Genomic DNA, 26,454 nt, shown 5'->3' on the forward strand with positions numbered 1-26,454 from the left:
GAGTTAAATAAACATGTATTAAAAGCATGAGATAGTTAATTAGAAATATTTAATATTTTTATGTAATTACACTAACTGCATTATTAAAATCAATGTATACTTCCTTCTTCTTTATGATTATATCTAATTTCGTCGGCTGGCCACGCGAGCCACTAGTATTTAAAGAAATAATATAGCTAATATAAAAATATGTATAGAAACCGCCTAACACTCTATCAGGAATTCTAAAAATACGGTGTTTTTAAATATTTTGTGATTTTGCTATTCAGCTGAATGTTGTGTGGCGTAAGTGCAAAGAACATGGTCTTTAATGAATAAAGATAACACAAAAAGTTAATAATAAAAGGGGGAAAATATTTGTCAGCTTTTTTACTAAGAAAACTGAATAAGTAAGTGTATGATAAACTGAGAAAAGACTGAACATAATGTAAAATGTATACTAAACATGAACACTGCATGAACTTTTCAAAATTTTGTGATTTTTGCTGTATTTGGCGTAAGTGGGAAGAAATCGAAGCTTAATAAGAAAGCTAAAGAAGGAAAAAAATGGGTTAGCAGTGCAAGTTCATGGGGAGTGTAAAAACTTTAACAAATCCTTTTGGGCGACCGTTAACATCTGAAATCTTTCAGATATTTTTTTATTTATTACATATTACACTGATATCATTCTGATCATTAATCTATTATTTTTATTTTATTATTTATTTTGGGTAGTCTTGATGTTTACTTAATTTAATTTACTTCGAGCACAACGCGCATACAAATGCCCCTTTCTAGAGTGAAGATCGATATTGACCACTTTTCTACCTCTGAATTAGAATAATATATATAAGCTTAAGAATAAGCTACTAAGAGATTTAATTTTCAATGAATTATCATACAGTGGATAGCTCAGACATATAGAAAATGTTTTACATTATTAAAGTTGAAATTTTTTGGGTTTGCTATATCATGAGATTATGCAGTTATATTATTATATTACAAAAAGGTTGAGAACAAGTTGCTTATAAATTGTAACTTCAAACATAAATCGAAACGAAACTTCTATGAAGTCCGCCAACGTTCTAGTCCTTTTATGAGAATGAGGTTGCCTTAGAGAGATTACCTTCTGTTTGATGATTACTATCTTGAACTATGTTGAACCATGTTTGTACTATGCTGCTTACTGAAATCCTTCGAACCATGGTGAAAACGATTTTTGCCCACTTGGCTCTACTTGGCGAAATCTTGTTAAGTTTAACAACAATTTGCAATATTCAATGTTATCTGCCGGTTAAGGTTTTTTATGCCTTTAGCTAACCTGCATGTAATAGTTGTATAATTATCAACAATTTAAAAGTTGCTTAATAAGTGCGGCTAAACCTAATTTTTCTCACCATAGCAGCCATATTTGTTTACATCTGAAACAATATAATGTTGGAAGTCTTTCTGCACTTCAGTGTCTTTTTGCGGAGTGGGGACAAAAGGACACTTTTAGTTTTATGCACCAAAAAATCTGCCTTATTGTCTGCTGGCCGAATTTCTGGTTTTTGCGCAGAAACTCTAATTTTAATTGTAAAAATTGTTTTTTAATTGTTTTAACTGTATTTGATGTTTTATGTTTCTCTATAGCTTTCAATTTTTAATGAAGCTATTTTGAGTTTTTATGTATTTTTGCCCTGCCACGAAGAGAGACATACATTATTGGATGAGAAATACATCTTTAATGAAATTCGAGGAAATAAGTGTTTCATAGTAGCAGTAAATGTCTACTCTGTCTTGTCGCTACTCTGTCTCGGACAGAAGAGAACGTTTACGAGTAGCGCATGCGCATTAGGTAAGCGTCACTCAATCATGTGTGAAAAACCGTTTCTTTCCATTTTTTGTTTTTTTTTTTTGTTTAATTTCTTTTATACACCCTTTTAGATTTATTATAGTATTTGTGTAGGACATGTGGCAATGATTAGATAATTCTTCAGACGATATAATTTTTCTGCATTCTGAGTTACAAAATAATTGAGATGTAACGCTGTTAAGTAAATCTAACGTCAGAGTGTCGATATGGTAAACAAATATAGTGAATTTTAAAGAGTGCATTTATTCTATTCTGGTTTATGCACTATCGACGAAGCAGATTTAATTCAATTCAATAAGCTTAAATGATTTTAGCCAAAATCTAGTGTGGCCCTCTCATTTATATAAAAGTCTTCAATACTAAAACTGAAAAGTTATGGATAATATTTTAATGCAATCTGTCATTTAGAAACTATTATTTTTATAAGTTTTGTGTATCACTTCCGATTGTTAATTAAAATCTCTTTTGGGCTTCAAATAAAGTACCATTTTGTCGAATTTTACCCCAAATCTAATCAGCTCTTTATATGAATACAGAAAGATTAAATGGAAAACAGACATTTTTGGAAGTTTGATCTGAGAATTATTATGGACAAAAGTTATCACTTGTAGAGAAGCACACAGGCAAAGAGACATCATTGTTAAAATAGTAAAAAACCTTTTGTGAGGACCCTACGTCATGCTTATTCACTGAAAACTCCCCATCGAATTTTTGGATCGAAAACATTATTTCTCTTAGTTATGTGTGTAGGTTGGGAGAGGTAAAAAAAGAAAAACGAGAAAATGAGAGCATTACATTTGATTTCAAACTACTTTTCTTTTGCTTCCCAAAATATTGTTACGAATTTTGTATTTAGATAGGTGATTTTAGTAAAATTATAATTAAAATTGTTGCATTTTTCCGTGTAATGTAGCGCGAGACAAATTTTAAGAGAATGCCACGCCGGAAAAGTAAGAATACAGAGCTTGTGCATTTGGCATTCAGTAAATAGGTATCTCAGTAATTTGTATTGAAATTGAATAAATGTAATTGACCGCCGTGTTAGCTGTAACCGTAATCCCACACTCTTATTGCTTTTCAGTAGCCGAAGAGAGAGCATCTGCTCTCAGTTGCTTAATTGTTGTTGTTGCGAGTTGCTTAGTTCCGCATGAAATGAGATATTTGAGTTAGCTTTCTCTTTAGATGCGCTTTGCATTGCGTTGTGTTTAACGTTCTTAGTAATTTGAAGTGTAACTACTGATTATACCGTGTGATACTGTGAACACTTGTTTGAATATTTCTGTAGAAAATTCCCGAGTTCTGAAATCTTCTTTTGATAAAAAGTAAGTTTTATTAAGCTATTATGGGACTTGCGCATTCAATCTGTTACGAACCCGTAAGCACGTAACAATATTGTTACTTACGCTACATCCAATGGCAATTTTTCTAAAAGATTAACTGCTGTACAATTTGGAATTTTGAAACTCTTGTTCCGAAAATACAAAAATGATCGTATAAATGAAACATGTGTATTATCTACACCTCACAAAATTTCTTTGAATTTAATTTACTGTCATAGTTTATTTTACGTCAAAAACTATCTTTCCCACTATGCGCATTTAGATTCAGTTTTACATGTGCACGTAAGCATGGTATTAAATTTATGGGCACACATAAATCTGGATCTAACTGCTGTTTAGGTATTTTTGCACTGAACTTCGCAATTATATAAGCTTTAGAAACAATTTTTCTCGGGGAGGGAAGAAGTACTTGTTTATTAGTCCAGAACAAGTCTCGAAACGCGATTGTGCGTTGAATCACTTTAATGCCAAAAACGATGACCATTTTATTATGGAGGCACCTAATAGGCGGCCACCGTTACCTCCTATGAAGGTATAAGTATTTCTCCCACTTCCCTAGCGTGCCTTCGTGGTGTAACGGTAGCACGCTGGGCCGGTATTCCAGAGGTCCGTGGTTCGATTCTCAGCGAAGGCGGTTGCATAATTTTTCATCTTGCTTGCTTCCAAAAAAAATCCTAATGACTCTACAGACAGTTTTACATCCATGCCTTCTCCGGGATTCGAACACGGGCCTTTTGGTATCGCAGTCAGGCTTCCCTAACCACTATTCCATCTAGACGGCTTAAATATTGTTCATTGCAAATGCTTTGTTCTACTTTTCATTCGATTCTGTTGCCATTCTGTGAAATGTGAGATAGTTAGCTTTCAAACAGAATGTATCTGTTATTGATTAACAAGCTAAGCTACTTAAAAGCAATAGATGCATTTCTTAAGAATGTTAATTTTATATGCATTTAATTCACTACATATCTCATTAAAACATTCAATATCTTTACAGAATTACGTTATCTATTTTATCTTTTTTAAATATAAAGAAAATGTGTAACATTCGCACTTTAGTCCAAATGTATATTCATTTAAAAACCTATTAAATGTTTTGCTATTCCACCCGGGCCATCTCTACTGATAATCTATATTGGTAAACCGTATTAAACTTCAAAACGATCCTTTTAGACAACCGTTAAAATTAAGCCCTTTAATTTTTTTAATATCTTAACGATTCTAAAATAAAAATTACTCTTGTTCTAAATAGAACGTACTGCTTAGATACTCCAGAATCCATGATGCTATAAGATGTTATTTAAGTATTATGTATTGATATTCAGAAATGAAATGCAATTTTCGACTAAATTCTTTTATTTTAGTCAATGCAAATTCAATACACTTCAGTACACAACCATGCGGTTTACATATACAAAAAGCTGATATACATGTAATAGTTGTGCGATTAAGCAGCTGTCGAAATATAATTTCTTCGCAGATCACAGTGCGATGATTCTCTTTAAAAACAAAAGAAAAGGTAAAACGCTGAAATATTTCTAGGTCTTTAATTTAAATTGATAAGTTTTCAAACTTTTACTTGTAAGACTGCTTGAAACTTTTACAAATTCACTCAATAATTTATTTTAAAAACTGTATGCATTAGTAATACATTTTTAACATTTTATGTGAATTAAATTTAATAAAATTTACAATTCAATCTACATCGGAGTTGAAGCTACTGAATTTTCGTGCTCTTTGTGAAAGGAATGTGGTAAATAAATGCTTCCATTGAAATCACTTTTTAAAACGCATTTATGAAAACCGTCCATATGGTTTGAATTTTTCACATAATGTTATCTCATTGGTTTCATATACAGATTTCTTGTTCTCAGTTATCCCTCTTTCCATTTTCCTTTCCATTCCCTTTCTATTTTGCCGTCATTAATTCATCAGCTACGCTCAGCTTAATAGTGAAGTAATAGTATCTCTATTAACAATAGCATTAGCTGGGCTATTCGTAGAAGATTTATATTATTTTTAAAAAGCGAAATCTAACGAACTCATAAAGCAAGTAATACGTCACATTGTGGCAGGTTTTATTTAACTGGCTCGGTTTGTACATTTGGGCTCCTCGCTTTATGCTTCGTAACAATGATTCCCAAGCTTTCTAGGATGCTTGGGATCTACAATGATTCCTAAGCATAACTTTTTACAGCAAAAATCATCATACATTCAAGCTATTTTTTCTCTGAAATAGGATGCATCATTAAATTACACTGCTAAATGACAAGATGATTTACTTAAAAATCCCAATATGCATACAAGAGAAGATAACAAAAAAAGATTCAGAATTTTTTGAATAATTGTAAGAAATTAGGCATTTTCTGTTGGCATCTTGTATTTACTATATTCCTTAAAATTTCAAGATTTCATGCGTAAATTAAAGAAAGATTTAATTATGTTTCAATATACTAGCAATTTTAGTTCAATCTGTTTATTGCATCAGTTCAAAACATCTCAGTGACAATATTATAATTTGATAAAGTTTGAAATATTAGATGCTTTTCACATTTATAGATGAGCTATTTATACCTATTTCAGTTTAATGTAATGCTTGTCAAACAATTTTGAATAAAACAATCGGATAACCGAAAGCAGTAGAAAGTAGGGAATTGGAGCTCAACTATCATATTCGTTGAAGTTTTTACTTTATAGAAATAATTAAGCTATTTGCTACATTTGGTTTTGGGATTACTTTTAAAATAATTATATAGTTATAAAGATTTTTAAATGGAGATTAAACTAGTCATAAATCTATTATTGAGGGAATCATGCTTTATTTCTGAATTTAAAATTATTCAATTAATTTTATTTAAGCTATATTTGCTAACTTATCACTCAGTCGCTATATCTGGTCTTCTGAGAATCACTGCTTTAGAGGATATAAGCGAGTCTGACATTACACAGTCTTTTAATAGTAAATAAGCTAATCCCACGAACATGAAAGAATTAAAGACGTTACAGAAAACACAAAAGTTACACCTACATTTTCATGAAAGAAATTTAACAAACACTTAACAGACATATTAAGCTCTTTCGGTGGAAACGTTTGCGTGCTATTGTGAAGCACTTTAAATACATATAATTTGCCTAATAAAAAATTTTAAAAATTGCAAAACCTTTTAATAACATTATTTTATGGATTTTACTTAAATTTTAATTTATTTCTCAAAAATACACATTAGAATTAAAAATATTCTAAATAATTCATCTAGTTACAACTACATGAAGAATACTCTAAAAATCACTGTAGCACTATAGCTATTATGCATTACATCCATGTGCTATAAAACACTATAGCTATTATGCATTATATCCATGTGCTATAAAACACTATAGCTATTATGCATTACATCCATGTTCTATAAAACACTATAGCTATCATGCATTACATCCATGTGCTATAAAACACTATAGCTATCACGTATTACATCCAAGTGCTATAAAACACTATAAATATTATGCATTACATCCATGTTCATGTTATGCAAATGATTTAACATGCTGTCTAAGTTACATTACATTTAAAATCATTTTCCTAGGTATAGAATAATATTAGTATATAAATCAATGCATGAGCTTATTTCTGCTAACATTTTCATTTGGAAAGATGCGTCGTTTAGTGAGTAGATATGAAACATAAATGTAAAAAATAAGCATATTTCTTTTTGAAAATATCTTTAATTGATTTCCAGCTATCTTTTATTCAAATTGAATCACGATTTTTTACTGGTTACTCTGACTTTAAAATCTAACTGGTGTAACTTTAGGCTTGCATCTTTTGATTACAAATTACTACACTGTCACTTTTAATTTAACATTTTAGAAATACATTAAGTTTATAAACTTTGAACCTGAAAATATTTTTTTAGGTCATTAGGTAAAGCTTTTAGATTTGGAAGTCTACAATTTGTAGTTGAGATTTTCTCGTTCCCAGCGAACATAGAATAATACTAATTCTGATATTGCAAAATTTTCTTCCGCCATATAAGTAAAGAATACTTTTTCCTGTTTTTGCTACATTTCCAGTTATGTTTCTATTATACTTTAATAATGAACTTCATTACATTTTGAAATATTGAGATTTAATTTGATCAGATGTTCGATTAAATGCTAAATGGATAAGAATATTACACATAACATGCTGAAAATATATGTTGAAAATTTATCAGCAGTTTTGTCTTTGTACTAATCCATTAAAAACTTATGATTTTAATAGCTAATGTGGAACATTAATTAATCCATAAAATGAGACAAATATCTCACTTCTTCATTTTTAATGACATAAATCGCAGAAAAATTTGCTCTATAAGTGCGGAAATGTTGCCTTAACTATGTAAACCATTTAATGAACTTCTACAATTTCATTTTTCACTTCAGTTAGGATATTTCTGAATAAATATTTGAGAGCCATTGAGCACGTGATTACATCTTTAGTTCTCGTTTCATTACATAATGAATTTTAAATTAATATATGCTGCAGAACTCTTAAATAAGTTGAAAAAATGTTCAGAGAAATGCACACGAACATAATACGAATGCAGCTATTATATCTATAGTGAGGTGGAAAACATACATTGAAAAGAAATCTACATGTATATTCTCAAAGATACTGACACACACATAAAAAAATCCTTAATTACATTTTTTGTCGTTCATTAGTAGGATATCACTATTATTTAATCTATACGGGCCACATTGCGACAATAGGCTAAAAGGGTTCGTACTGAGCAAGCCTTTTTACAGCATTCATCAACAATTCCTCTCGGTTCTCGGTTGTTAAAAAGTGGCAGATCTGGACTGTCCTGGCTGGCTTCGAGTTGGTTTCTGGACATTAAAGCGAGGGCGAGCCACTGAGGATAGGTATCTACGAAAGAAATGTTGAATGAAAATCCATAATAAACAGCTAATAATTTTCTAATTTGTGTCAAATAACAAAAACAGATGTACTAAAAGAACAATTAATTCCTCTGAACTTTAAATTTTGCAATTTTTTTTTTTTTTTAGATTTTGGTTAGATTTCTGATCCACTTATTAATTTTCCATTATATTAGGAGTAAAATTACTTTTTTAAAATTAAGATTGTGAGGTATTTTTCCCTTTCTTACCGTGTGCCTTTGGGATGTGACTGTCAGCCATGTTCAACTAGTAATTGGGAGATCCGTTGTTCGAATCCCTGTGAGCAAAGCGCATATTTTTCGCGATTGCTGCTTCAAAACGCCTAATGACTATACAAGATCTAAATTTTAGATGCCTAAATTGAAAGCCATTTAAAAATATAAGCCTAAGTTAATCAAATTTTATGACATTTACAGATTAAGTATACCGTTTTTGCTGTTTAAAATTTCTTAACCAAAAATTCTTTGAGTAAGCGATGAATAGGACCGAGACAAGAATGAGCCAAATTAGGCGCAGGCCTCATCGCTGGGGAGCAAAATTAACAGCTTCATCAAACTGCACAGTAAAATGTTACCTAAAGAAACTTTACATTCTATGGATTATATTACAAGGATGTAGTGTCGTTAGACTACATCAGTATGTTTTTTTTTTAGTTACAGTGGCAGGCACTAGCTGTTTTAAGAGTTGGCCACTAATTAACGCCGGAAGCGGTGGTCACTTTATTAAGGTGGCACCAAACAGGGGAGCCACCGTGGCATCCTGTGAAGGGACAGACAATTTACATCCGGGATTCGAACCCGGGCCCTTCAGTACCGCCGAGTTACTAACCACTTTCCCGTCTAGGTGATAATTATATCAGTATACGAACGTGAAAAGGCCCTCGTCGGGATTCGAACTTCGGACCTCCCGAATACGCGTCGAGCATGCATCTAGTTACACCACAAAGGCATTCGGAAAGGAGAGCGAAAATACCTTAGGGTTTGCATTTATCTTTCTGTCCCAGACGAAACAATGTAAGTACGGTTCTACTGTAGTATCCAAGTTAAATTGTTAAATTCTTGTTTTAGCATATTTCTTCAAAGATTTCTATCTTTCTAGTGTTCTGAACAGGAAAAATAGCATTACCATGCAAATCAACATTACAAAGGAGCAAGAGCCTTTTTATCCTACCAGAAACTCTTTACATGCAGTTGCTGATTAACTGGGGCGGAGGATTAAACTTCTTTTTTTAAAACAGGTTCCGTTTATTGCAGAGCGACGAAAAATTGCTATTACAGATCACAAGAATAAAGCAATATCTCTACAAAGAATACAAAAAGGAGAAGAAAATGCGTCTAGTATAACTGCATCAGAACTGGCAAATGGGGTTATAAGACAGAAGAATTGTTAAAACCAGAAAAATACACATCTTAACTGTACATAATCTGGAATAAATAGGCATTGCTAAATCATCCGTTAAAGCTAAATTATTAAATCATAAAAGTAATTTTAGTGTACAACTATTTCGTCTCTTTCCTCCACTGACTGCTATCGCAGTACAAGAGTAATTTAAACAAATAGGCTGTTATTTTTGTTTTGCATTGTCTTCTTCTTGCTTTGAATGTTGATTTAATTCACATAACCATATGAACTCGTTCCCAAATTAAACTGCTAAAAAATACAAGTAAATTGCTTATAGTATTTTTCTGTTAATTATAATGTGGGCTGTTTCTCTTTATTGTAGTTTTTTTCTTAACTATTGTCAGATTAATCATGGTTTTGGATTAACGCTGAACACAGTATCCATTATTGTTATTTAAGTTCACTTCTGTCGTTCGAAGCCTTTGAAGCCCAAAAGGGGCTATTAGTCGCGAAATGAGATTTTGAGTTAGTTTACTATAAACGGTATATCACTTTGCGAATTCTTGCCATCAAATATTATCAATCTGTATTATTTTTAAAGAAATAAGTAATGAAGAATCTGCATGTATGTATGTATGCTCCTCGCATAGTGAATAAACGAAGGTACATAGATGCTATCAAATTTTGAATAACGTAATCCTCCACTTGAACGGGTGCAACGGGAAACCCAAATATTGAAATTCATATTTTTTAAAACTTTAATGAATTTTTGACTAACAAACTCAACGATTTGAAAGCGTGCAGTGACAACACTTCAAAATAAAATATTTTATCTCTACGGTGGCAGACTGTTGCCATTCGGAAAAATGTAAGATATTTATCATTCAGTTTTAATCAGCAAACTCTATGAAAGCGAGGTGTTATCGCGGCCGTAAATAAAATACTTTTACCTTCCTCGTGCCAGCGTGTTGCCATCAGTAAAGCCTAAAATACTAGTAAATTTAATTTGGAAGTTTGCTGAGTAATAAATTAAGAAATTTTAAAAGCAATAAACACAGTACTTGATATTTTTTAACTATTCAATTTCTTTTATTTAAATAAACATATATTAAAATAAAGAAATATCTAATTATAAATATTGAATATTTTATGAAATTACCCTAGCTCATTAAAATCATTATATGCTTTTTCTTTTTTCCGATAATTATTTTAGGCGTTTGGCTGCGCGAGCGGCTATTTTTTAAATAAATAATGTCACGGATATAAAAATACGTATGGCAGCCTCTAACAGTCTATTATAAATTCTAAAGATATGCTGTTTTTAAATATTTTATGGCTTAGCAGTTGACTTGAAGTTTATGTGATGCAAGTGCGAAGAACGTGATATTTAATAAATAAAGTTATTAATTAAAAGACAAAAAAATTGTTAGCTATCTTACAAAGAAAACCGAACATCAATATAATAAACTGGGAAAACACTGAAATACATATGAAAATGTATGTCGACATTTAAGACTGAATTGGGAATTCTAAACATATGCTTTAAATTCTGGAGCCATGCCTTCTCTACGCGGAAAGGAAGCCATTAAAAAGAACAATTAAGTTACCAATTCCAACTTGCTCAGTTCCAAAATTTCTCTTCCCACGCGTATTGCCTTCGTTGGGGTCGTAATATTCTCCATCACAGAGTAAGCTAAGGGTCTGCACCAGCATCCGTCCGCACAGCCTTATGTTTTCGCCTCTCTTCATCAGACGTTTCGGTTCTAGAATAGTGGCACCTTCAGCAGGAGAAGGTATAGTGGAAGCAATGGTCATCACGATGAAAATTAGCTGTTAAAGGAAAAGAAGCTATAGAACAGGTGATGTGCTAATCATCAGATTGTTAATAATAGTTTTTACTGTTTCTTTCATGTATTACGTAAGGTTACAGCAGAAAACATCGCGGACGAAAACGTCGCGGAGAAAACAACGCAAGTCGAAAACTTCGTGGTACAAAACATCTTGGGAGAAAAGAAAGCAAAGAGAAAACATCGCAGTTCTAAAAACATCGTGGTACAAAATACCGCCGTCGAAAATAAATCGGTTCAAAAACTTCGAAGTTTAAAAACATCGTTGTCGAAAATATCGTGGTAAAAAATAAAGCACCTACAGATCATCGCATGACGATAACACCACGGACATGTACTTTTCACGTTTTAAAAGTTGTAAAAGGATATTCTCATAAAGATTTGTAAGCAAGAAATGTTAACGACACTTTATAAATAAACGGAAACAAAACAAGATATAGTTTTCATCAAAACAATATCAGATTTACAAACGTGAAAGAAAGTAATTTGATAATTTAACTAAGAAATTTTTATAGAGTTATGCAGCTTTTTATCTTTCTTTTCTAAACATTTTTAGGCTATATTTTTCGTGAAAAATTATAAGTAAAACTATATAAAATATATTAATTTATTAATGACCTTAGAAAATTAACTATGTAAATTTAAAATTATATTAAGTTGCGTTAATTTTATACTCATTTTAAATTTTTAATGCTTAAGTTTCCTTCTTACTTTTTCAGAAAAAATTTATTAGTTCATTCAAAAACATGAAATATAAAAGTAAAAATATCCTTCTTCCCTTCTTGCGCTTCAAATCTTTATGCGAATATGCATTTACACCTTTTAAAACGTGAAAACGATGTGTGCGATGTTACGTGGAACGTGTGCGATGTTAATCGTCATGCAATGATTTGTAGTTACTTTATTTTTTACCACGATATTTTTGACAACGATGTTTTTAAATTGCGAAGTTCTTGAACCCCTTTATTTTCGACCACGATGTTTCTTCTGTCTTCCACGATGTTTTGCACCACGATGTTGTCGCCTCGCGTTGTTTTCTCCGGGAAGTTTTCGTCCGCGATATTTTCGGCGGACACCATTACATAACAACACTCACTATAATCAAACTTAAGATGTTTTAGAATGTGAAGATAGATCTCTAAATGCCAAATCAAAAACATATTAGTAATTAAAATGACGTTTAATATATTAAAGTACCAAAGCTTTTAGTCAAGACTTACCGGAAGTACAGTAAATAAAAAAATACCATTTTGTGCCACATTTTCCCATGTTTTTGCCATGATTTATGCACAAATACTACTCAAAATCAGTATTGAAAATATTGCATGATACTGGTAGAGTTCCAAGCTCATACATATATTTAAGAATAAATTAAACCGTAATATTTTTCAGTGTTTTATAAATTTAAAACAATATTAGCAGAACCTGCAACCTTTCCCCTGAAAAAAAAATTGTATTATTGCTAAAAAATAGTAAAAGTAGAGTAAAATGAATTATTTCTGGTTGTACGGTGGGATAACAGATAAAAATCATGTATGAAAGTACATCTCTCTCTGTATATATATATATATAATGCACTGAAATGTACTGAACCCCAAAACTAATATCCTGAAAGCAACAAATAGCTAAATAAAACAATGAACAAAAACAACAATGCGATCAAATAAATTGAAATATTTACAAAACTTTATATTGTTATAAGGTTCTGTAAATATTTCAATTTATTTGATCATTGTTGTTTTTGTTCATTGTTTTATTTAGCTATTTGTTGCTTTCAGGATATTAGTTTTGGGATTCAGTGCATTTGAAACTGAACTTGTAGACACACTTTCTCTCTCTCTCTCTCTTTATATATATATATCTTACGTAGAATCGTAAATCTTTTATTTTGAATCCAACAACGTTTATATTGTCAAAATAGTTCAACTAGAACGCAACATATTGGCAAACATGTTTATGGCGTCCCTGGCTACTATTTTCCTAGACAAGTTGGCGTTTTTTTGAAATTTCTTGCCATCTTGATTTGGGAAAATTTTGGAAAAACGCTAGAAGTTCTAAGAGGAATTTTTCCTGAAATTTTCTGAATACGTACAACGTCATACAGGAGAGTAATGACTTCAAGAAAGGACTATATGAGCGATTATTAATGATTAACCATGCATTATGTATCATCATCACCATTTCTTCAGTATCTATAGTTCTCTGGGATCACTGTTTGAAAATTGCAGCTCAATTAAAGTCTGAAGTCATGAGCTTAGTTACTCTAATCATGTATTTTTCAATACTAATATCCTCCGGCTTTCAGCCACCATGTACTTCTTAAATTAGTTCCTACTCAGTCTGTAGTGGTACAGACCGGAGGATGGAAATTGTTACCTGAACATTGGAGAGCATGGAAATCACTCAAGAACTAATAATGTATTTCTATATATTGTTTGTAAATATTTAAAAATAGTAATGATATATTTTTAAATATTTACTTTTTCTCTTTAATTATCTCAGGTTGAACTGAATTTGGAAAAACTTTGAAATTAATCAATATCCCTGCTTAAAAAAAGGGACAAAACCCGCCATAGCGAGTTCCTTGCTAAGATAACCACTTCTGAAATATGTTCGTTATTTCTTGAACATAAAATAAACATTCGTACTGAACGTAAATTCTTCAAAGTGATTACCTCCATAGCAAACCAAGTTTGTTTAAAGGGGATAATGCAAGGCACATGAAGTCTAAGGAATGTATAACAGAGGAATTTCTAAATGAAACTGGGACATTACACATGCGAAAAACCCACAAAAACTGTCACACATCCAATGTTTTCACACGGGAATTCGAACGCTAGTCAAACTACCAGATTTCACTGTTGCTAAAACACTTCGTTACTGGCGTCTGAGCAAAAAAGTTGTAATTCAAAAAGGAAATTGCGGAAATTATTTTTGTTATCTATCATTACCAACTTTTCCACTTAACAGATATTTTCACATCAGTTTATTTACAAATGATACGAAATTCTTTGGTTTTTAGAATTGTGTCGCCCAACTGGTATAGCGGTTAACTTCGCTGAATGTCGTACCGAAGGGCCTCGTTCGAATCCCGGAGAAGGCTGGATGTTTGTAAATGTATAGAGACCATGAGACATAGGGGTACTCTAAATATGCGGCGAGCCGAAAGTCCTCTCGAGGCTGGAAGACACTCGGACCCGTCCCCCCCCGGGGTACTTTCCATCAAAAATTGGAAACGAAACTGAGCTAAATCGCGCTGTCACCTCTAATGTCCTCAAAGCTGTTGCCAACGACAGGCGCATCTTGTGCTTTTTGCCACGAGGAATTCCCTGGGCTTGGGCTAATTATAACTCACACAAGTGAGCAATAGTCAACAACAACAAGGACTTGTGTTTCCGTACGACAAAAAAAAAAAAAAAAAAAGAAAAAGAACATTTGGCATTTGCTTTATTTTACGGGAGGTGCATCATATCATGTATTCTCTCATCACCATGGAAATTTTACATAATAAATTACTTCAAATCTTAATTAATATGAAAAAATGCAAAGGAAACTTAATTTTTCATATAGGCATTTAAATTTTGATATAGGATGCTTTTATAAGCTTCCTTATAAAAATTTAAGGATATGTGCTTTTATAAGGTTTATTTTTAATGTATACTATGGTTTTCTAGCATTTAGTGATATACATTTTCAGTATGTACTTGATGACTTCCAAAAAAAGGCTTAAAGAAATACTGAAAACTTTCATTTTTGACTTAGGTTAGTTAGATCTGAATTAATTATTTCTTTCTCTATCACTTTGTTTTTATACTGCATTTTTGCGGTTTGCCCTTTTTATTATCTATTTCACAAATTTCTGTTTAATCTAGCAAATCATAAGGAACATTTACTCCAACTATTTTTATTAGTTATATTATATCGTGGTACTGTGCAAAAGTCATGTATCTGCAAAATCCTCTTTTTTTAATGATTTTTTTAAATGAGTTTAAAATGCTTGGTGAATATTTTGTTTTGCGATACATTATTCCATACATTAATTTCATACAATATGCATTTTCTTTCTTAATATATTTTAAGGTATAGAAAAACAGCATCTAAAACGCATGTAAATCTAAATAAAATAAAGGAATGATCTCTGGGAGGGGGTTAATGCTTCAGCAATGGTTGTTCAGAATAATACCAACCTGTACCATCTTCTCATAGTTCCCTGTTCAATAGCACTAGGAATTATAGCACTAAGGACATGAGATGTGAAGATTGGTATCATTTTATTTCGTTTCTCCATTATCAAAAGGTTTCTAGTCAATAAAAAAATTAATTTCAAATATATGTTGCAAGCTAATATATAGAATTCAAAGTGCAATTTCTATAGCCAAAGCAGTAAACTTATAAATTTATCTTTTATCAAGGTACAGCATGTGATTCAAAATTATAATTCATGGGAAATCAGCAAGAAAATTTGGTTTCACAAAATTGCAAGTAGACCTCGGAAGATTATTTTTGTCTTCGTGAGAATGGCCAAATCACTCATGTAAATGAAACTGAGGATAAATGATTTGATAATGTACCATATGATTCTGAAATAGCATTAGCATTAAATCAGGCATGGTAGTCTTGTGAAACCTTCCGTAAATCTAAACGCCATCAGATAAAGAAATAGTTATCATTATTTTACATATGAAAAGATTCAAAATTTACGAAACCTCTAAAAATAATCCACACGTTAAGGCCAAATATTGCATTCAATTCCAACAACACCAAGTTCAAGACTAACTGCTAAACACATACCACAAATGACACGTGATTGGAAAATCTGAGCTAGCACGTAAGACTTGGAGCTGGTGACAAAGATGAATGTTCGTTACGATAAAACAAAAATGAAATTTTGCAAAGGGAGGGAATCTACATCACAGAAATTTTAGAAAATTATGGCGCAATCAATGCAACTGAATGTTCGATTTCGATTTTCTCTCTTTACAATACCAATTTCTTAACGATGGGTCTCAAAATACTGAAGACAGATTTGGTTAAATGGGCAATGAATGCAGAAGAATGGTATTAAAACAATGCAGGATGTTAAATCTTAAAACGCTCCACTGCAAATATTCATTCTAAAATGTTCTTTGTGAACGAACAAGAAAGAATTCTCTAAAAAGGCAAACAAATGTTATCATGCAAAGTCAACACTTAGCTTCATTTTAACTAAATTACTAAACTAGATCGAGTTTCATTGAAGATTGAAAATGTGTTCAGACATTAATGATTACTCTTCTCTTCTAGTCATAAACGAAAACAGCTAAATTTATCACTAATAAACCAAAGTAAAGTAATTTATTTAATATCAAAGCATTTCTCACCTGAAGCATTGTGAACACTGGAAAGGGTTCAGTGTTAAACATGAGCAAGTGATGAATGTCTGAAAGTGGTTAATGCAGCTCGTGAAAAGGCTTATATGGCCATCAGGAGCTACTGCAATGCGTCATGTTAATCTGAGCATTTAAAATAATATGCTATGACGAAATCCGTTGCTTGTCGGGTTGGGAGGATCCTAAAGATTAAGCTGGACAGCTCGACGACAGGAAGATTTCTTTCCATTGGGTAAAGGATTATATCCCATAAACCAGGGGGAGGAACTTAGAATATTATTTGTATCGAATCAGACTTCTCTCATGCCTTATGTCAAATATTTTTGCCAAATCTGCAACATAATTATTATTTTCAAAGGGTTATATGGTGATTGGTTATTCATGTGCAAAAAGAGCCTATGCTAGAGAATAATGCTTTAAATAATGCTAAATTAAAACTAAATTGACCATTTATGAATTGATTAGAGAAATAACCGTATTGAAAGAGGTTCGGAAGAAACAAACAAAATGAATGTCACTAATTTACTAATCTACTCTGGTTCTCTTTCCGTAACTCAAATTTCTCCTTTAGTCTTTTTTTCCTCCTTCTAGGTTGTCCATAAGGAAAACCGCAGATTTCTGTTTCGCATAGATTTTATAATAACTTTATGCTAAAATTAAATTTATTTTTAAGCGCGAATCTAAAAAAAAATTCTTTTAAATATTTTCTTTGTGTACGTGAGACCTTTTGGGGGGGGGCGAGTCTGTGGGATCCACCAGCCACCGAGCGGTAGAGTAGCTGATAATTTAAAGTCGACCTGTGTGCAAACCCCGGGGAACGGGCTAGCTGCATTCTTGGGTTTCGAAGTCTTCTGTACATGCAACGTGAATATGAACAGTTTTTCTTTAAAATTTTCTTCGCGAAGGCATCCTTTCTTATAGGCAGATAGCCTCCAAGTTTCTTCGCTTTAATCAACTAGCCTAACCTATGTCTACTGTTGTTTACCTTTTTATAAGAGCCGTGTCTTCATCGGTATACTGGTTATCGATGCTAACCATATCATTAGCCCTTGGTTAGGTTTCGGATAAAGCTTGTATTGACAGTTTATAAGTGCTTAGTGGGGGAAATGGAGACACTTACTATCCTGGCGAGCCAAAAGTTTCCTCGAAAGACTTGATGGTAGGGGGATAAGGATGCAAGATCTTGGACTACTTCCCCGGGGTACTGTGGACCAAAACTGAGCTGGAGATTGCTCTTGCTCAAGGGTGAAATTTGGCCGCTCGGTCTGAGGCACCCTGGGCAATGTTTTCGATGATGAGACTGCTAAGTGACTAACAGGTATTGGCGATTACCGAGAAATCCATTAACTTGCAAGTGTCTGGCCATTTTAACAATAAAAACAACTGCGTTTCTATAAAAGCAAACTCGTCCTGTTATTGATGTCACATAATAAATCGTTTATGAAAGCAATAATCATGGCAAAATAATAACGAAGTACAAAACCTTGCACTTATTAACACTTATTCACTTCAGGTTTTAAGTATATATTACGTATACTGATTCGTATTGCAAACATCCATATTTCATTTGAAATCTCATAGATGTATATATTACCATAACAAAAGATAGAAAGTTAATTTCCTTCAAAACTAATACGAAAATCTTAACATTTTCCAAAACTTCTTTTCAGGTAGGACATAGATAAAATTTCTCATATTTTGTCGTTCGAAAAATATTGCAAATTTCTTTATAATTTAAGATAAGTACTGAAACTGTAAGTATTTTTTTAAAATTAGTTTTTTTATTTTTTTGGCTCGATGACTTCTTCGAGTTTGTTAAAAACCATCTAGCCTTAAATAAAAATCTTTCAGATACGAATAGAAGTCTCTGATTGAAATTCATATAATTAAATACATCTTGAATGTGAATTGTAAACGTTGATTAAATACACTCTGAAACATTTTGGAATCTCATTCCCTGTACTTGTCTAGAAGGAAAATTTTAAATTCGGAGACCAGTGGAAAGGAAAGAATTCTTTTACCCATTCATATACTGAGAATTAAAAACCCCAAGCAAACTTACACAAATGCTGAACGTCAAAAAATGTGTGTATGTTGGAAGAACATGTTACTTGTGCACATAATATCGACCTGTGCCAAGTATACATCTTAGATTTCATAATTTTGGATACGTAGGCTATAATTTGCATTTTTTCACAACCTTTGAAGCCGTGCTCTTGCTAAAGGAAAGAAAAATAGAAATGTCAATGAAGCTTAGTAACTAGACAACAGATTTCCCATGTGGAGCAGCTGACTTGGTTGCCAAGAAGACAAAAAGTCTCTTGGAATAATAAGAAAGCCTTCATAGATAAAACTTAAACCAATAAGTAGAAAAACTATCTGATATGATTGGATATGATTTCTGTATATACGCATAACTGTAATGTTCGTGAAATCGAGTAAATGTTTATGACTCTAAAAATCCCTTCCAATCTCCTCTGTTTCTATTAGAAGGTAAGTGTTCAATTCAGAAAATAATACTTTAATTGGAAAGGTAACGTTCTGAAAATAATGTTGATGCATTATTCTATAATTTTACACTAAACGAGTGGGCGGTATAAAAGAAACACAAACAATTTTATTAACGGTTATAACTAATTAATTGCTATTACTTGCTCTGACCTGTTGCTTTAGCCCAAGGTTTCTTAAACTGTGGGTCGCGAACCCTAAGGGGGTCGCGGAACCAGCAGCAGAGAGTCGCCAAAAATTTTAGTAGTTTTGATATTTCTTAAACTTATTTTAATAACTTTACAAATAATTTTATAACAAATATTTTTATAACTTATTTTAATAACAAACAAATATTTTTACACAATACAGAGAAACGACAATACAGAGAAAGTAAAAAACGTTTCTACGCATCCTTTTTATAATATTAGCATTCATATTCCTTGTTTTGCACGTGACGCTGTCATTTCGTCTGTTACTTATTTAAAATTTTCATATTTTTCTATGTCTTAAAATTCGAAATTAAAGTTAATGACCTAAAACTGCAATAGTATATTACACTACAAGTGAAAAAATTGACAGTTTCACTGACACGTGTATCGGATTGCGCAATACTTATGGGGTCCCACAAAATATTTGTAAATATTATGGGGTCCTGGGGGTTCCGAAAAACTCTCAGTGATAAAAAGGAATCACGACTAAAAAACGTTTAAGAAACCCTGCTTTAGCCGAATCCAGTGGCTAAGTAAAAATTTTCTTTGCTCTTCTTCACGTCAAAAACGTACTTGCCGAAGCGAATGCAAATAATCCTAACAATTGCTCACCCTTCCTTTTTCTGTCTAGTTCTTTTGGCGAACTGCAAAAGATATCTCCTTTTGTAATAAGTAAGGACATTCATTTTTCTATTGGTCAGCCAAGAAATATAAAGCGCCTCCGTTCTGGAGACTTGCTCATTGAATACAACTTCGGCGACCCAGTGTGCTCTTTTACTTCGAATAAGCAATCTTGGGCAAACTCCTGTTACTGTAACAACACAGAAAATACTGAATTATTGTCAAAGTGTCATCTCAGAAGTCGACCTTCTATTCGTTTCTGTAGAAAAGATCGCATCCGATTAAATCCGTATTAAAATGCGTAAGAAAGGCCAGTTGATCGATAAGAAATACCTGACCCCCGAGCTATAACTCGCATGATTTTCTAAAAAAATATAAAGGCTAGATATTTTAATTCCAAACCCTATGCGATGCTTCCAATACCAGGTTCGACAGTTCGTAGCAATGTCACATGTTTTCGATGATCAAAGATCGGCCACGATTATGGTAGTTTTATTGCTGCGCCTTGTGTATAAATTGCAAAGGCAAGTCATCCAAAAGCCAACAATCTGCAAATAACAATAAAAATGATAAGGTTCTTACTTAAACAATACTAAAAAAAAGGATAAGGTGATTCAAAATAAACCCAAAGTAAACACCGAAAAGATGATTACCAGAAATAGAAATCATAGTAATATTTCATTGGAAAAAAATCTATTCAGAATCTCTAGAGTCAGACAAACCAGAAATAGAACAAGGTATAGAAATCCCTAAGCATCTTCTTCTCCATAAAACCGAAAAACAATCAAGCATTCTACGCTTAGATAGTTGACCTGTCGCGGTTTCCAGCAAACGTTATCGTCTTATCGTTAACATCTTATCTTTAAAGTATTATCATTAACATTAAATATGGGATTAATAACCATCATACTGAATGTTTGGCAATACAAGAGGCTATGCTACGATTAGCGACGCTGCTTCCAGACAGCTGAAATGGAGTTACAGTTCTGCTTCACAATGTATTCGTTCGAAACTCACTAATTAGCCGATATTAATTTACAAGTGCACTTCACCAATGCGTATGACATACAACATACGCGTGATTATTTTCTCTTCCCGTTGGTAGATGATTTGAATATTTGAGTGGAATGTTTCTGCATTTTGATGGCAAAAATGCGGAGCGTCAAAAATACGAAGTACTTCAATGGCTTCTGGTCGAGAAAGGTTATCAAAGACTGTCAACTTGTAAGATATATTTTAATTTTATAACAGTTATTTTAACTTAGTTCACCTTTCCTGTCTTTCCTAGCTTCAGCTTACAACTCTCTACCAGAATGAGGTTTTAGAATCGCGTTAAATGCAAATGAGAAGGAGAATAGTATTTAAGTCAAGTTCAACTGACTTCGAGAGAGAATTAGGATTCCTGAGTAGCTCGCATTTGCCTTTGGTCTACCTCTCTTTAAGCCGTTATTACGCTCGTCTGTATTACGTGCCTTTTGATATTTCCCCGGCTAATTTAATATTGCGAGCCGACTAGTTTAGAATTGCGTTAGCTTTGGTTAAATCTCTTTAGTTAGTTCTTATTTCTTACATTTTGAGTTTAATCCCAAGGGGTGCTCTGAGATAGGAGCCAATTGTTAATCTTAAGTGAAATAAAGAGTAATTAATCCTTCTTGAGTTACGTTTCTATTCTTGGGCTTATGCAATTATTCGCTTAGCAGTTCACTAGGTACCTCGACATTACATTTAACAGGATCAAAGTGAGGAACTCTGTAAGCTTATGATTTTTTGTTCAGATTATTGGAAATTTTCTATCAAAATTCAATTTGTAATTAGATCTGCTGCCTCCAACGTGTAAAATTCCCTATAGATCTAAAAATAGAAAAATGCTTTTTGTCTTGCTATCTTGATTTACCGTACTCTCCTTTTGAAGGCCTGAGATTTCTTTTTTAAATTCAATACTTTGAATTATCTTTTAAGTTTAAGCTCAGCTGCTTTTATTTCAGAACTCTTTGTTAACAAACCTAAAAATAAAACTTAAAACACGAATAATTTTATAATAGCTATTACTTAAATTTAAGAAATCTTGAATAAAACGGTTAACTTTTAGATTAAGTGAAATGTTAGATTCCTCTTGAGTATTTGCAAATTCGAAGAAATATTGTGATTCGAAAACTTCCAAACAGTGTGAAAGGCAAAGAAGTTAAATAAATTTACATTTTGTATGGGTAAAAATGGAGATGAATTTAAGGAGAATTCGTTTAAAATAGCCAATAAAGTAATACTCAAGTAAAATGATTTTGGAGCCTTTTGTGACTATGCCATTAATAAATATATAAGGTCTGATTTTAATTTTCTAACCAGTTATTTTATAATTAAGACACAATAACACGTCGAACAAATACTAATTCAGAAGTCAAACAACAAAAATCAGCGTTATATTTTCAAATTTTCATAGGACAATTTCGATGGTTTTACCGAACCACCATCCTCAGCTGCAAAAGCGCAAATGAACGAGATATGATATAATGATTCGATAAGATAAGAAAGTCTGGACACGAATAAGCAAGTGGCGCCATCTGTTGATGAAACCAGAACTAAAACATAATTTTTTTAAAGACCGAAGGCAAAGATGGATTGGAATTAGGATCGTTAACTAGAACAGAAAGATTTTTTTGAATGTGAAATGCCTCTAGAAAATCCAGTTCTCCAATGGAAGATGTTTTTTGAATAATTTTGGCAGCAGAAAAATTGAAAATGTAATTTTCGGACAAACAATGTTGGGCAACAGAAGACTTCTGTGTTCCTTTTTTCTAACATATGCCTCATGTTCCTTGAAGGGAAATGTTAAGGCTCTCTTAGTTTGGCCAATGTAAATTAAACCACACTGGCAAGGAATCCTATAAATACCCCAGGGATTCATATCCGGAATGTGGTCCTTGAGTATGGAACTAGGAATTTTATTGATGGGAGAATAAACGACCCGAAAGTTAAATTTCTGCAAAATATGGGCAACTTTATAGCTAATTAATGGAAAGAAGGGAATGACAACATAATTTTTATAATTTCCTAAAACAAGAGTGTGACTTTTAGTGTGCTGAGATGAGAATTTTTTAACTGCTTGATTAATAATGTTGGGTGAAAAGCCCCTGTCAATAGCTATTGCTTTTAAATACTTTAGTTCTTCATTAAGGGATAGTTTGGAGGAGCAAACTTGAAGAGGACGGAAAACATTGGAATAAAATAAAGCTAACTTTTGTTTAGTCGGATACATGATTTAAAGTGTGGTGGAAGGCAAACCGATGAAGGTTTACGGTAAACCGTAGTACTGAAGTTGGATGTGTTACGTGTGACCAGAATGTCGAGAATCGGAAGAGAATTGCAAGTCTCAAGTTCAAAAGTGAACTGAATACCAGGATCAATAGAATTCATTTGATGAGTATGAATTCTATTGTAATCATTATATCCTATCTCTTTCATTTGCGCTTTTGCATCTGAGGATGGTGGTTCGGTAAAACCATCGAAACTAGTCGTGTGAAAATTTGAAAATATAACGCTGATTTTTGTTGTTTGATTTCTGAATCAGTTATTTTATGTTAATTCAGTTTCCTATTAAGCCTTGTCTCATTTCCCTGCAAGAATGTAAATTTCCAGGGCACGCGATATTCAAATTAGGTAGAAAGGAAAAACTTAAAGGAAGATTTTTTGGGAGGATGAAATTCAAATTTAATCGAGCTGCAAACAACTGGAACTGGAAACATCAGAAAAACATTTGATGCGGGTTGCACATGAATTCCCGACAATTCCATATTTTAAATACCAATGAGGTTTAAGTCAAGTACTCCTTCTGGCTGACCGTGAGTAAACAAAATCTCATTTACTGTTCCAGTAAATAGAAAGGCCTGTAAAGAGAAATTAATTTTTTTTTTTTTTTTAGGTACAATTAACCATGTGCGAAAACTAAAATTAAGTGTTTATTATATATTTAAACTAGTATATACTTTGAAACAAATACCATAATTTAACTTTCTTTTATGTTATTTCTATAGTATCAACAAATCTAAATTGATCTAAATAAATTTTGATTTGCACTGTATCCCTGCGATATTTAAGTATCAGTAAACAGCTCGTTTAAGTATCAGTAAACAGCTCGTTAGTTTTTCGAATAAAAGTTTAATAATGACGCTTGCGATCCAAGATCAGTAAAAGTAAAAGAATAGATATTTATGGATTTCTCATTTGCTCTTGTCCGTCGTTATCATCAACAATGTAAAAGAATAAGTGCGGCTTATGGTAATATGTATGCATTACAAAAGTTTCGAAGTTTTGTAGGTGAAACGTTGTTGATAATAACATTCTCTTTTACTACTTAATATAAATAAATATCATTTCTAGATATAACAGAAATAATGTTAAGTAAAACTCTTATTATAGTCATTCTTTTTTTTCCTCCGAAAATTTATTCAGTGTTCAACTAAAGTACTACCGCCGATTTACTATATGCAGTCAAAACCTAATATATTGTTTTTTAATCCCGACTGTACATGCATAGTATATGCAGGTACGAGTTTTAAATACAAAATTTGCGAAGCTTTGGATTATATCATAATATATATTTTTATGAAAATCTGTTCAGATATTTAAGTAAAGTGTCACTCTGGTTTATCAATTTCAGTTAAAATCAGATATGTCTTTCACACTGATATATATACTGAAACTGAAAAGGTTTCGATTATGTTTTAATATAGCTTTTCATTAAAAACTGTTATTAACTTCAAGTAAACTGCCACTTTCGGCTGCCCGATTTACCCCAAAATCTAGTAAAATTTTTATATGAATGCAGAAATCTTAAATATGAAAAAAAAACTTTTTTATAGTTTGATGTAAGAGTTATCGTGGAAGAAAACAGTTGTCACACACATACAGACACTCAGGCAGTCAGATATAATTTCTAAAGTAGTTAAAACGCGTTGTGTGGATCTCAATTCGTAGTTATTCACCGAAAATCGTTATCGAAATTTTGGGATAAAAACATTTTGATCAAAGTTCTACTGTTCTACTGTATTTGATAATGCTACATTCTTGTGTAATATTTTTGTTTCAATAATGTTAGATTTGCGGGAATGCTTCATTTTTTTTAAATATGTTGCGTTGGCAAGAAAGTAATTTCGGTTTTCCAGAGTGATAAGAACTCATATTTTTCTACGTGAAAAAAATAATCTTTAATCAAATATCTTCCATTTCGTTCGATGATATTTTGCGGTAACTATATGTTTCAGTGTTCATGCTAATTCTGATTTTTATCAGGAAAAAGATCAATCCAGTGAGAACTGAGATCATCGTTATTACTGAAATTTTTACCATTTAAGAAATTCGGTAATGATGCTAGTTCGGGGTATATGTTGATGCTACATCACTTCCAAGCTCCAATAATTTCGTGTATGTTTCTAAACATGTGTGTCTTTTTTAAATTTCCTACTATTAGCTCATACTCTTCCCATATCTTGTCCAAATTTTCAGTCGTTAATAAAATATTTTTTATTTATCCACTCAAATTCAAATACATTTTTTAAACTTGTAGTGAATGACACTTGATGTTAATACAGTTTTCTAACATATTAATTTTTTAATTTTAATATATTTTTTCTATCTTTATTTTTTTTATTTATTTATTTATTTTGTATTTTTTTTTTGTTGTTGACCTAAATATTAATTGACTTTAAAGTAATTTTATTTAATTAATTAATTTTTAGTCGTTAATAAAATACTTCCTATCCATCCACTTAAGTTCAAATGCACTTTTTTAAACTTGTAGTGGATGATAGTTAATCTTAATACAGTTTTTTCACATATTAAATTAGTTTAAATTTTTTATTTAATTTTTTTTTTTTTTTTTTTTTTTTTTTTTTTTTGTGTGTGTGTGTATTTTTAAAATTGTTCTTTGTTGACCTGTGCAGAATTGACTTTTAAACCTTTTTTTTATTATTACTTGTTTATTAATATTATTGTAGATGATCCATTTTTCATCTCCTGGTTTCATTTATGCATTATTATTATTATTTTATTCATGGTTTCATTTATGCAAACCATCCCATTCACCGAAATTTGAATCTGTGCCGATCTACAAAAGCTCAGTGGTCTTGCCCACTTACCCGCGAGTGGAAAAGTAAATAGAAACCCAATTCCCTTAAAAAGTTCTCCGTGAAGCTATTTTCATCTATGTTTTATCTATTGTTGCGTTTTTCTTTTGATACTAGTTGTTACGTTATTTTCTTCCGTCACGTTCGTACGGGGTTCTAGAGGATTTGGAATGAATAATGACAATACTACTTGATGAAGTATCGAAACACACTTTATTGGCCAGTATTGTCAGTACAGCTCCAAAAATACGTTTTTACAGTCGTCGATGAACTACTATAAACACGCTGACACAATCAGCGACACAGCCTTCAGGTTATCAGGCTGTAACGGTGGAGACAGCTT

At 32.0% G+C, this 26,454-nt stretch overlaps 1 protein-coding gene across 1 annotated transcript; it reads right to left on the bottom strand.

Moving 5' to 3' along the window:
- Positions 1-4,512: 4,512 nt before the first annotated feature.
- On the bottom strand, positions 4,513-16,746 carry LOC118196018 (insulin-like peptide 5). The gene is made up of 3 exons (XM_035367378.2): positions 16,664-16,746; positions 11,064-11,286; positions 4,513-8,083 (listed from the first exon to the last, which is right to left on the bottom strand). Exons 1-3 carry the CDS (start codon positions 16,703-16,705, stop codon positions 7,896-7,898), a joined length of 453 nt encoding a protein of 150 aa, XP_035223269.2. The 5' UTR covers positions 16,706-16,746; the 3' UTR covers positions 4,513-7,895.
- Between the last annotated feature and the right edge of the window lie 9,708 nt (positions 16,747-26,454).

The sequence above is a fragment of the Stegodyphus dumicola genome, chromosome 8 (assembly GCF_044657685.1).
Source record: "Stegodyphus dumicola isolate Sdum_Otavi_A_Nest chromosome 8, ASM4465768v1".
NCBI lineage: Eukaryota > Metazoa > Arthropoda > Arachnida > Araneae > Eresidae > Stegodyphus > Stegodyphus dumicola.